The sequence below is a fragment of the Orycteropus afer genome, unplaced genomic scaffold (genome assembly GCF_000298275.1).
Source record: "Orycteropus afer afer isolate SDZICR_OR568_19922 unplaced genomic scaffold, OryAfe1.0 scaffold00561, whole genome shotgun sequence".
Classification (NCBI taxonomy): domain Eukaryota; kingdom Metazoa; phylum Chordata; class Mammalia; order Tubulidentata; family Orycteropodidae; genus Orycteropus; species Orycteropus afer.
This window is the reverse complement of record NW_006922148.1, coordinates 1,087,597-1,100,658: the sequence shown is the minus strand read 5'-3', so window position 1 is coordinate 1,100,658 and position 13,062 is coordinate 1,087,597. Positions and strand designations below refer to the sequence as shown.

At 37.4% G+C, this 13,062-nt stretch overlaps 1 protein-coding gene across 1 annotated transcript in view; it reads right to left on the bottom strand.

The window, feature by feature from the left end:
• The window catches only part of PARP4 (poly(ADP-ribose) polymerase family member 4), a 278,765-nt gene extending 267,223 nt beyond the window's left edge, over positions 1–11,542 (bottom strand). The window contains exons 1-6 of the mRNA XM_007955975.1: positions 11,411–11,542; positions 9,096–9,297; positions 4,713–4,779; positions 3,717–3,792; positions 2,478–2,591; positions 81–230 (exon numbers count right to left, since the gene is read on the bottom strand). Of these exons, the coding sequence (XP_007954166.1) occupies positions 81–230; positions 2,478–2,591; positions 3,717–3,792; positions 4,713–4,779; positions 9,096–9,297; positions 11,411–11,542 (741 nt within the window). The remainder of the gene's footprint in view (positions 1–80; positions 231–2,477; positions 2,592–3,716; positions 3,793–4,712; positions 4,780–9,095; positions 9,298–11,410) is intronic.
• Positions 11,543–13,062: the final 1,520 nt, after the last annotated feature.

Sequence of the window (13,062 nt, the reverse complement as noted above, 5' to 3'; positions counted from 1 at the left end):
AAAAAAAAAAAAAAAACTATTAAATGAGTAACACAAAATTATTATGGCCAGAAGAACAAACACATAAAAATCAATCTTACTGCTTGCAATTTTTCAGATGCCAATTGGGTTGCTTCAGGTGTAAAATTTTCTCTTAGCAGAAATCCTTGTTTCTTCAGCTCTTCGATATAATTTTCATAATACTCACTTGCATCTGCAGAAGTTTTCTTTCCAAAGGACTCTCTTGTAGTCTGTGAATTACAGTGTACCTCAGAGTGTTAGGATATGAATGCACATTATCTTATTAACATGTCAATGTTTAGTGAAGACCCGCCATGTCCCATGGGGTAACAAAAACATATATAAGGCATTTGATACTAGATCCCTGCCATGAAGAAGTTTAGAAACTAGGTTTTTTTCAAGTAATTGCTTAAGCCTTCCATTCTTCACTAAACAGACTAAAACAAAGAAGGGGCAGGGGAGTTGAACAGACACAACAGCAGATAAGAGGCACCTGATGCACTGGAATCACTCAGATTTTCATTCAGAGCCCACATGTTCCCACTTCACATAGCATTCTAGTAAGGTTTGAAGTCTGCCTTTTAGGTTTTTGGAAATGAGAAAAATCAAAGAAATAGTTTTTCAAAAAGAAGGCACTGTTAGAGATAAGCACACAATCAAAAAGAATGAATAGCAAGGAAAAAGCAGGAAGACTATTAGGACATATGCAGTACTCTTGAAGGCACAGAGTGAGGGGGTCTCTGGAGAAACACAGACAGCCCACACCTCTGTCCTTCCTTGCTTCAGCCTGACTAGGGACATGGCACTCTGCTCTTTAGAAACCTCTGCATGGCCAGGTGTCCTAGTATTAACCCCAGGGAAGATGTCTCTGGGCGTGCACTGCCTCTACAGCTCAGGACAGAGAAATACACTATGATCCAAGCCTCTCCATTAAGGTAGAGTGAATTTAATTTTGAAAAATTTCCATCAAAATGATTTGAAAAAGAAAAAGAGCAAGCTAGAAAACTTTCATATGCAGAATAGCCCTCTCACTGCTGGTTAGGTGAGGATGATTTCCCCCAAGGTACATAAGCTTCTCTTCTTATGGAGTCTGACTTGCCCAGGGAGTGCCACACTTGTGTTCTGATACACCAGGAACAGCTGTTTCGTTAAGCAGAAAGAGATGTGATGGTCTGTGTAGCTTAAAGTTTTCTTTTTAAATGAAGAAAAAATTATGGAACATTCTATATTCCATCATGATTTTCAACCTTTTTATTTACTTTTTGCTCAAACAACTAAATGCTCCACAAAACATAATATTCATTTTTAGGTAAAAGGTTAACAGAACTCTCTCCCTTGAGCAAATCTAATATTAAATTCTCTAGCTCTGTTCCAGTGGAAAACTGATAAAGATGGAATATCAGCTGTAATATTAGGCAAAACTGCTTAGGTGACAGTGGTCTCTTATCGATAAACTACATCTGGACTGGGAATTCAATGAATGAATTAAAACACCTGGTAGGGAGTCTTAGCTGTGGGTTTCCCTCAGAGTAGTTACTCTTATAACTGGGCATGTCCCTTGAGGGCATCTTGAATCCATGCCAATATTACAAGAGATAGTGATTCCTGAGGGGTAGCACTTCTAAGCCAGTGTAGATCCCATACCCACTTGATGTGAGTTTCCTTCCCTTGTACCCGGGCTGAACTTGGGGCAGGAACTTGTGAGAACTGCTGTGAGGACCACTCCCATGGAAGAGAAATGCCTGGTACTGCCCTGCCCACATAAAGTGTTTGTTGGCCTGTACACTTCTAGTGCCAGCCCAGCCCATAGTAGATTTATAAATCTCAATGTCTAGTTTAGAATACACCCTAATGGAAGTTGCAGTGTTTTAGCTACACTTTAGGTATTAATTCTGAATCTGTATCTGTTTCTTAATTATTTTAAAGTAGAACTGTGCTCTTGGTTTGACAGCCTCCACAAAGCCTTCCTTGATTTTCCCAGGTCATCTATGACCCCTGAGGCCACATATTTCACATAAATTTCAGTACTTCTCACAACGGATTATAATTATTAATGCTTTTACTTCCTTCCAGTTGGTAATTTCTGAAGGTCAGAGTGTGGCATATATTTTATCTTTCGGTCCTGGCACCAAAAAATACATTGTTTGGCATATAACAGATGCTTGATAAAGTGTGTTAACTGAATGGCTTTTAGAAATGTAAATAGAAAAGTATTTCATAAGTGATTTGGAAAATGAGCATGAACCATCTACACTCTATATCCCAGTAAATTATTTCCTATGGAGAAGTCACCAGGCCAATCATTCAGGATACACATTACCTTGCCCTCCTCAACCACAACACTGCAAAACAAAACACATTTCTTTTTCTAAAATGATTTCCCAGGTAAAAAATTGGTTTGCTCATTAACCACTGTTAAAGAATCTAATTATGGGCAAGAGAGACAAACACGTAGGAATCAACATAAGGATCAGTACCTCAATGCTATTGGCCAGGAGGAAGCATGCGGTTATTAGAAAAGGACAGTCCCAGTGTTTCTGGAAGCACTTCAGTTCCACCACTACAATTTCCTTCCTGCCCTCTGTCCCAATCTGGAAAAAATACACTATGTTATAAACTATTAGTTAAATAACAACCATTTAAAATGTGAATTGTGAAAGTAGTATATGTTCATTTGGAGATACAATTTAGAAAATAAAGAAAATTATAAAAAATTAAAATTACTTGGCATTCTATTGCAGATATATATCTTAAAAAAAAAAAAAACTCTCACTGCCATAAAGTCAACTCCAACTCATAGCAACCCCCACTGGGTTTCCAAAGCTGTAAATCTTTACAGAGGAGCTCTGGTAACGTAGTGCCTAAGGCATTTGACCGCTAACCAGAAGGCTGGCAGTTCAAATTCACCAGCCTCTCCTCAGAAGGAAGGTTGAGCAATCTACTTCTCTAGTGATACCACCTCGGAAACCCAAGGAGGGGTCACTATGAGTCGGGTCTGACTTGATAGCATATAACAACATCAGCAACAAATCTTTACGGATGTAGATTGCTTTATCTTCCTTTCATGGAGCATTTGGTGGGTTTGAACCACTGACCTTCTGGTCAGCAGCCAAATGCCTTACCCCCTATACCACCAAAGCTCTTTACTCTAGATATATAGTGACTTATCTATCTATTTTTATCATAGACATATGTATTTAAACAGTATCACTTTTCATGTTTTCTTTATCACAGAAGGAAATGTTATTTTCAAATTAAATTTTAAGATACCTTAAAAATACTAATGGGCATATTTTTAATGGTAGTACTGATTTTCATTTATAAGGCCACAGAAAAAGGTGGGGTTTTTTTTGTGTGTTTTCCTTTTTGTTTTTTAAAAAATGCAAAAGCAGTGGAAATGTAACATGGTATAAATATTTAGTATTAAACCTGCCATTTTAAAATACAGGAAACTATTAATTACAAGGAGAAATTCTACTTTTAATGTTATATTAATACCTATACTGTTTAAAATTTATTATAAGCATGCTTTAGTTTTATAATAAAAATTCTAAAAAACTAGACATTAACATGTAAAAATTTTCTTGACTTAAAAATCAACTCAAAAATCAAAGAATTTTTATTCAGAATATACACAAATTTTCAAATCAATAAGAAAATTATTGAACAGGAAAACAATCAGAAAGATTTTTTTCCAATAGAAATTAAACTCTTACTTTTTCCAAGGTGTTATATTTTGCAACTTCAAATTCTTGAGGAAAATGAAGAACTTCACCATTCTCTGTATAAAACCTGAAATTTGTATAATTAAAATTTTAATATTAAGGTGGATTTTTAAACAGAATTTTCTTTTCTTGAAGACCTCTTAATTCCCTACAAAATATAGTAAGTCTTTGCATAATGCCACCTCTTAGGTATGCTAACAACGAAATGGGCGGGCTCCTCCTTGATATGACTCTAGAGCTCTGATTCCAAGCACTGTAACGTCTGCACTGGAAGGAGGGACTGCTTGGAGAAGATGCAGAAGATATAAAAGCACTAGGCCAGCAGATTGTAGAAAGCATCACACAGAGATGGCCTGTGCGTGCAGACAGGCTCCAGTTTAGGGATGCGGTGTAGCTATAGACAAGGCATCATTACTCACCAGATAGCTAACTCCCTTCAAAATAAACAGGTCAGACTTCTCGTCATTCATACTTTTCCGTTTGGATTTTATTCTCTTTTAATACTGTTACTAACAAACAAAGTAAGTTAAAATGTGAAGCCTAATTAGTAACTGCTGCTTTGGGTACATGTTAGGAAACTATATAGGACTTTAGACTAATATACTCCATTTAAGGACAGTTGTTATTTCCATTTTGAAAACTATAACACAGGAGTGATTAAATGTCTTTACTACTAAAGGATATTTCATAAGGTAACAAAGTGAGTAGGCATCCTAAGTCATATCTCCAGTGTTTTTTCTTACTTATAACTCTGTTAATTTAAAAATTGCATCCAATCTCACTTAATTCTGAGAAGCTAAAAATTTTTATTATAGTAATTGAAGTGAAAGATCTTAAATAATTTAAAATTTCATGAAGAATTAGAAAAGCAAAGTAAAGTACTAAAGAAAACCCTACTGATATATAAATAGTATTTTAATACTATGCTTGATGTTTCAAACACGTTTGTAAACTTTGTAGAGTCATTAACAATCAGAAATAGCTTACTTGGTGAGTTCCACAATGTTTTCCTTCTCTGTGCAATTGTCCAGGGATGAAGCATCAGTTTCCAGTTCTAGAATTGGGGTGGGGGGGGACAACATTGGTTTACCAGAATTTGTTTACCAGTAATTTACTGCAATTAGTAAATAACTACTGGAATTGTTGAATATGGACCATTTTTTTTTTAATGTCCTTAAATTAGCTGTGTTGTTACTGCTGCTATTGTTGCTAGACGCCATGGAGTTGATTCTGACTCATGTTGTTGTTGTTGTTGTTGCTGTTGTTACGTGCCATTAAGTCGGACCCGACTCATAGCAACCCCTCCTTGGGTTTCCGAGGCAGTATCACTATGGAAGTAGATTGCCCAACCTTCCTTTCGAGGAGTGGCTGGTGGGTTTGAACCTCCAGCCTTCTGGTTAGCGGTCAAGTGCTTTAGGCACTATGCTATCTGACTCATAGCAACCCCATTTGACAGAGAACTTCTCCACAGAGTTTTCTTGGCTGTAATCTTTATGGAAGCAGGCTGCTAGGTCTTTTTCCCATGGAGCCACAAGGTTGGTTCAAAACACCAACTCCTTGGTTAGCAGCTGACCTCTGCACCACCAGGGGTCCTTAAATTAGCTCTAACAACCAACAACAACCATTGCTGTGGAGTCGGATGTGACCCATAGCGAACCTTGGGTATCCAAAGGCAATGTAAGTGAGAAAAGAAGAAAGTACTTACGATGGAGAAGACATTTAATAATTCTATTTTAATATGCATATGAGGGAAATTCTACTGTAAACTGCATTATCTGAAATTCATTGATACCCATAAAATTCTTGAGTGGCATTTTTCTCTTATGAAGATTATAGTAAGCATATTATAAAATGCATTTCTCATACCTTACAGGGTCAGAATAAGGTTCTGAGTGTCATGTCACAAAGAAGAAACTCAGATGCTTTATCTAGTTCAGAGAAGAGAAACTTAAGGGTTCCTATGTGAAACTGGACACTCTTGTTTTACATTTTTCTTTTTTTTTTTTGTTGGTCCTTTGGTGTCCCAAGGTTTATTGCCTTAGGGGATGTATTACCATGGACTGTGTGGGTGCAGCATCCTGGGTTGAGTGGTCTGCATATACATCTCACTAACCATTGGGCTGAAAGCCACCCCTGGGGGTGACTTTTATTCCAGGCGCCAAATGTATTTCAGGGTCATAGTATTGGGAGTCTCACCAGACTTCATCTGACCAGTAATTCTGGTCATTATTGCGTTTTTGGATTTTGTTCCACGTTTTCCCTCTCACTCTATCCAGGATCTCCAGATTTGACCCTTTCCTGAGTGATTGGCATTGGTAGCCAGGCACCAATGTTTTACATTTTTCTTACCAAAAGCATTATGGTATAAAGGAATAAATCTTGTAATGCAAGGATTTTTCAACTTTTAATTATACCATCATGATTTCAAAGATTATCAATGTATTTGTAGTAATTCTGAATGTGACTGCATGATTTTGGATACTGAAAAATGTTTTCAGTGTGAAAGGAATCTATCATTCTCCCCGTTTCTCTTTTAGCTACCAATTACTGAGACAGCAAGAAAGTATGATGATCATAACAGCATTTCTGGAGAGTGTCTGTCTAAAAAGGCCACATGATACCAACATGTTTATTATAATATCTAACATATATTATACCAAAAACCAAACTCACTGCCATTGAGTCGGATCCGACTCATAGTGATCCCTCCTTGGGTTTCCGAGGCGGTATCACTGGGGAAGTAGATTGCCCAAACTTCCTTCCAAGGAGTGGCAGGTGGGTTTGAACTGTCAGCCTTTTGGTTAGCAGTCAAATGCCATAGGCACTATGCCACCAGAGCTCCTGACATATATTATATACCTAATATAAATTAATATCAGAATTATTCTCTAGGTCCAAAAGCATTCTTCTTGGCCAGATTCCAAAGTGAAATCCTGGTTTATAAAAGAGATACATTGTTTTTGGAGATCATCTTTCAGAATGAACTTCTTTAGCAAAATGCTAGTCATAAAATTTCCACAGTCATTAAGTCATGGCAATAATTTTTTAAAACAAAAGTTTAAATTACACCTCAACCTTTCTGAGATTATCACAGTTTTTGTAGTCATTTTGAATTCGACACTAGACTAGATGCTGAGAAATCTACTTCCACTGCTAACATAGTCTTTTACTCTTCATTATTTTTGCTGCCTATTTTCTGAGGAAATAAAGAGCCTAACTAATTTTTGTAGCGTTTCTTGCCAATCTTTTGTCTATAATATATTTAGCAAGCCAAAGTTACTATTAAGTTAAATACAGTACCTTCTGTATTTAACTTTATCCTAAGAATTTGGTCTTTGTCCTTGCTTTCTGAGAGAAAACCTCTAGAGCCCTGGACTTTCCCCAATGATTGAAGTGTCTTTGATGAGGACTCCAGACCACACCTAAATGTTATGACTCACGTTGGGTGGGGATTGACTATGCCACAAAGATCTACCATGTGATAGCAACCTCATGATATCAAATCTGTGATATCAACCAACTTTAGGGAAGAGAGTCTAGAATTTGAATTATTAATAAAGCCTCCAATAAATGCTCTGGACATGAAAGCTGCATGGGTTTCCTGGTTGGTGAAAGATATCAGTGCACATGGAAACCTGGGTAGTGTGTCCCTTTTTGGGACACTGAAACTTCCTATTTTGTTTTATTTACACCTTTTGGGAAACCCACCAGATACCATCCTATCCATCTCTTCATTTATATCCTTTTTGCTATATAAACTTGTAATCATAAAGTGTATCACTTTCCTGAACCCTGTGACTCATTCTAGTGAATTAAATAAACCAAAAGTAGTAGCAGCCAGCATGCTGGAAGTGAGTAGGGAGGCTGAGGACTCATGAGCTTATGGCGGACATCCTGAGGGGGTAGTGGGAAAACCCTGAATTTGTAGCCTGTAGATCAAAAGTGAGGTGTTTCCTTCAAACCTGGAAATAAACCCACCCTGGGGATCACCTTTCAGCCAAACAACAGACAAGTCTACAAAGTGAACAGTAACACCCAAGAGGAATGTACTTCTCAGAACAAGCAACCAAAAGGGTAGCACTTACCCAAAAACAAAGCCCAGAAGACAAGAAGGGACAGGAAAGGAAGAAGAATGGAAATTGGGAATCTAAGAAGGAAATGGGAAGAGTACCACTACATTGAGGAGACTGCAACCAATGTCACAAAACAAAATGTATATAAATTATTGAATGGAAAACTAACATTCTCTGTAAACTTGCACACAATCCACAATTTTAAAAAAATAAAATATAACTTTAAGAAAGTGAGAGTGTCCAGTCTATATGACTGTGAGGCCAGAAGAACTAGATGGTGCCTGGCTACCACTGTCAACCACTCAGAGAGGGATCTATGTAGGAGATCCTGAATAGAGTGGGAGAACAATGTGGAACAAAACTCAAAATCATTAGAAGAAAAAAAAAAAAAAAAGGACCAAAAGGACCAGGTTTGCTGCTCTGATAGAGCCTGATGGAACCCCCTGAGATTATGACCCCTAGCTGCCCATCAGGTCTGGAATTGAACCCACTCCTGTGGCTTCCAGCCAAACAAAAGATAGGCATATGAGCTGAACATTTACATTAGGCAGATACGCTCCTTAGAGAGAACAATCAGGGAGAATAGAAGGGCTGTGTATGGACAGGGAGACAGCTCATGGGGCAGGAATGCATGGGAGGGAAGGACACAGGCAAGAGATAACTATGGGGAGGAAGTGGGAGGGGAGCTGTTGCACTGTGGGAAATTGCAGTCAATGTCATGAGACAAAGTGTATGTGAGTTGCTGTATGGAAAGTAAATTTGCTCTGTAAACTTTCACCCAAATCAGAATAAAAAATTAAAAACAAAAAAGTGAGAGTGTTTTGGGAACTCCCAAGCTTATGGGTGGCATCTGAGGTCTAGGGTAGACTTGGCAGCCTGGAGGACTGTTCTTATAACTAGGGAGGTATAACCTAGCTCCAAGACTTAGGGTCAGTGGAAGAAATGCTGCATATGCAACTGGTGTCAGGACAGAAGTGGAACAGAAAGGAACAGAAATGAATTGATCCTTACAGTTCCATCAGAGAAAGGGCATTTGATTTTTCCACAGAACACTTATAATATATTAAGTGCTTGTTGTTGCTGTTATTGTTATGTGCCGTCGAGTCAAACCCGACTCATAGCGACCCCTCCTTGGGTTTCCGAGGCAGTATCACTACGGAAGTAGGATTGCCCAACCTTCCTTCCGAGGAGTGGCTGGTGGGTTTGAACCGCCAGCCGTCTGGTTAGCAGGCAAGTGTTTTAGCCACTATGCTACCAGAGCTCCCTATTAAGTGCTTAATAAGAAGCAAATACTTACCAGAACTGTTTTCTTTTTGACCAAGAGGTAGTATGATGTCCAGTGACTTACTAGGATTATAATTCTTTACATCCAAGAGTCTCCTTTCTTTGATAGAGTCCCATATAAAATCTGGGTTTACAATATGGATATGGTTCTCTTGGATAGATTTCGTTAGATGCTGACTCAGAACATAAGCATTGTCCAAGACTATATGTGTGCACTACAAATAAAAGAATCAATCCATTATTTATTACTAAAAACACATTTAAATAAATTATTTGTATCTGTAACTTTTAACACTAAAAAGTCTTGTTTGAGGTTAAATTGTGGTAATTTTTCTCAAGTTTCTAAAACTTCTAATATAATTTCAAGCTACATAAAAGTTTTTAAAAATCATGAGTTTTTAAAAAACTATGGATGTACCATAATTGATTAGCCAAACCTAGAGGATGTTGACAAATTTTCCCTATTATAAACAATGCTGTGTTAAACATTCTCATGTATTCCTCTTTGTGTACTTGTTCAAATTATTTCCTGAGGTTCAAAGAGTATTCATTATTGATTTATTTATTTAAATTTGTTAATTTGTAATTTCATTAATTTATTCTTGAATAATAGCATATGTAGAACTAATACACTGAAATTATCTAAAAAGTAAAATGTTAATCATATATTAACTTCTCCCCCATCATCATTCCCAGTTCCTCTCTTCAGAGGTACCTGCTGTAACCTAGAGATATTCTACGCACAAGCTAACACACATAAATACTTTTAACTACAAAATATACTAGGCACACTCCTCTGTATTTGCTTTTCTATTTAATAATTTATCTTGGAGCTTACTCTTCATCATTACTTGTAGATCTGTCTGCTTCTTTATAATAGCTGGTAAATACATTCCAAATGTTTATATACATTGACAAAATAACTTCTAAAAAGGTTACATTTATAGTATGTGAGAATTTCTAAAAATTAGAGATCATGTTGGCATTCTCCACCAAAAAAATAAGTAGGAAGTTGTAACAGATATGAATTATTCATTCATCCAGAGAAATGGTAAGAACAGGTTAAGTAAGGCAGTCCACAGATTACAGATGAGTTCCATTCCTTAGTATATCTTTAAGTCAAATTTGTACATTAAGTCAGAACAGTTAGGAATGGTTGGTATCTAAAATCAGCCAAATGTCTGCCTTATTATATAGTATACAGTGTACCCTTCTATGCATAAAAAAGAATAAAGGAACACAAAAACATTCCAGATATACTAAATAACATAATAATACAGCCTAATAACAATGTTTTTATGCATGTCACAAAGTAGTGCCTGTTTGTTACTATGAACCACTGTATGTATGTCAAACTTTTAATATAATAGGCTTACGGGGATTGATTCTTAACTATGGGTTGTACATAAATCGAACATTCATAGCCCAGGGATTGCCTGTATACAATTCTGCCTAAACTTAAGGTAAATAGAAACACTCTATTTCTGATATTCACAGAAAAACTACTACACAACAGAGAAAAACCAAGCATCCAGCTGCAGCTGAACTGTACAGGACAAACTGGGCTCACCTATCACCATGCCCCTAAACTCAGAGTCCTAGGGTAGAGATGACTAGGTTGCCCCGATCAATTTCTTGAGGAAGAATCCCAAGAGTCAAAGCCTGTGTTTGCAGCCCTGTAACCTAATTGGCACTGTGAAGAATCTTTGGAATTCGATTTTCTCTTCTTACAATGAGGTGGTTAAAAAAGAGAAGCTTAAATTTAATTATTTTCAAGTTTCCATCTAGCTGTGAAATTCTGTATCTTAAACGCCAGGCCTACAGAAATGGAAGGTGGTTTACTTCAGTTTTAAACAAATAAAACATACAGTAAAAGTTATACCCCAGAGACCAGTTCACAATGCATATTTTTGTGTCTATCCCCCATGAACCTCACCCTCAATATCACTAGAGTTGACATTCTGGCCAGTGACTACAGTGTTCTTTTTGCAAATGATGTGCACTATAGCTTTTCTCCTTTGACATTTTTGGCTAGCCTGAAATTATTTCTTTTTACAACTCTAGCTGCTTTCTAATAATATCATATCCATATGCATCTGAGATCATCTTGCAACTAAAACAGGGAGAACACAGGACAAGGCTGTCTTTCTTCCACTGACCCTCTCTGGCCTAACTTCCACGTTAGCAATATCACAATTTTTCCTGCCTTCACTGACTCTCCAGCTAATGCTATTCTCCTGCTGCCAAATTTTCTCTGTTCATTCTTACCATGACCCATGTCCCCATAACACAGGATGTTGATCATACAGTTATAAAATTTGCAAATACCTGGGGATTTAATGTAAAGGAAAAATGTCCACCATTTTCCTTAATGTCAGTTTGTAGTTTTTTCTTCTGCTGATGAAGTAAGTACTTGACTTTCAAATAAAAGTAACAATTTGCAAAGATTCCCAGAGTCATCCTGTAGAAGAAAAAAAAAATTTCTAGCCATAGTAATTTGAGAGGACTTTCCTCTCAATGAAACTAATTTATGCTGAACTTAGAATTGTTCTACGTGCAAACTATAGGAGAATTGGGCATTATTTAATTAAAAATATATACATATATTAAAATCATGTTATAATCACAAATAATGAAAATTATTTATCTTAATCTGCAATATGTATATAGGTTTTAGAATCATTTCCAGCTTTTATGGCACATGATGACATTGAAAATCCCTTTGTACAGGCTCATAACATATATCCTAATGAAAACATGCCAAATTTTAGCACAGCAGAGTATATGGCTCAAAGCATTTATTTCTAAATTAAAAACTGAGTGATAGTAAAATCACGGGGTTTTATATGCAATTATTCTATAAATTGAGAAACTTTTTCATTAGTAATGTGGGTTTCTTGCAAGCCATTCTGGAGAAAAATTGAAGTCCACTGAGCTCATACACCAAAGATGAAGGGACCTCATTTCTCCTTTTCTTCTACCTGTCCTCTGAATGTGCAGCTCTCCACTAGGGGCTAGACTATGCTTTAGCCCCTTAACCTCCACAGCTTTAAACTCCATCTATATTATGCAACTATGAGACTGTATACACATATATTCGCATATATAATAAAGCACATAGCAGGCAGTTACAGTAATTATTAGACGTAACCAAATATATTGCAGGAATGTTTTCCTGGGTTTGACCGATTAGGGCCATAGTCTCATGGTCTTTTAGTTTTTAAACCTTATGTTTGCATAGTCCTACCCAGTCATCTGGGAGCTCTGGTGTCACAATGCCTAAGGCATTTGACTGCTAACCAGAAGACTGACGGTTCAAATCCACCAGCCATTCCTCAGAAGGAAGACTGGGCAATATTCTTCCATAGAGATACCACCTCAGAAACCCAAGGAGGGGTCACTGTGAGTCATAAATGGCTCGATGGCAGTTTTTTTTTTTTTTTTTTACTCAGTCGTCTGGTGGGAGTCACAAAGTCCATAGTTAGAAGAGCCATATACTTAACATTCACTGTACCACAATGCCTATAACTCCCAATTGACTATCTCTAGCCCAAACTAGTTTCTGAGTCTCAGCCTTAGGCATAAGTCCACTGCTTCCCTGACACCCTCAACTCCTGGTCTTACAAGCAACATCCCCAACAGAGGCCTTCCTCCCTTTCTCCCATCTTGGTAAATGGCTGCCACTGTCCAACTGGTTGCTTAAGCCATGAACCTGAATGCTAACCTTGATTTCTTCCCCTTCATTGCCCCCTCAGCCACCAGCATCTTCTGTTATTTAAACCTAAAAGACCATGCCAACTGATGTCAAGTTGATCTTGATTCATGACTGCAAAAACGGCAAGGAAACCACATGTTCTGACCTCCTCTAATCCCACAAGAGGAAGACAGGATTACCAGCAGTAACCCAAGGCCTATTCCTGCAAGGCCAAACATGCCGCCTCCCTCCAGCCCTTTCACCAACCGTTCCTCCCAAAGCACCC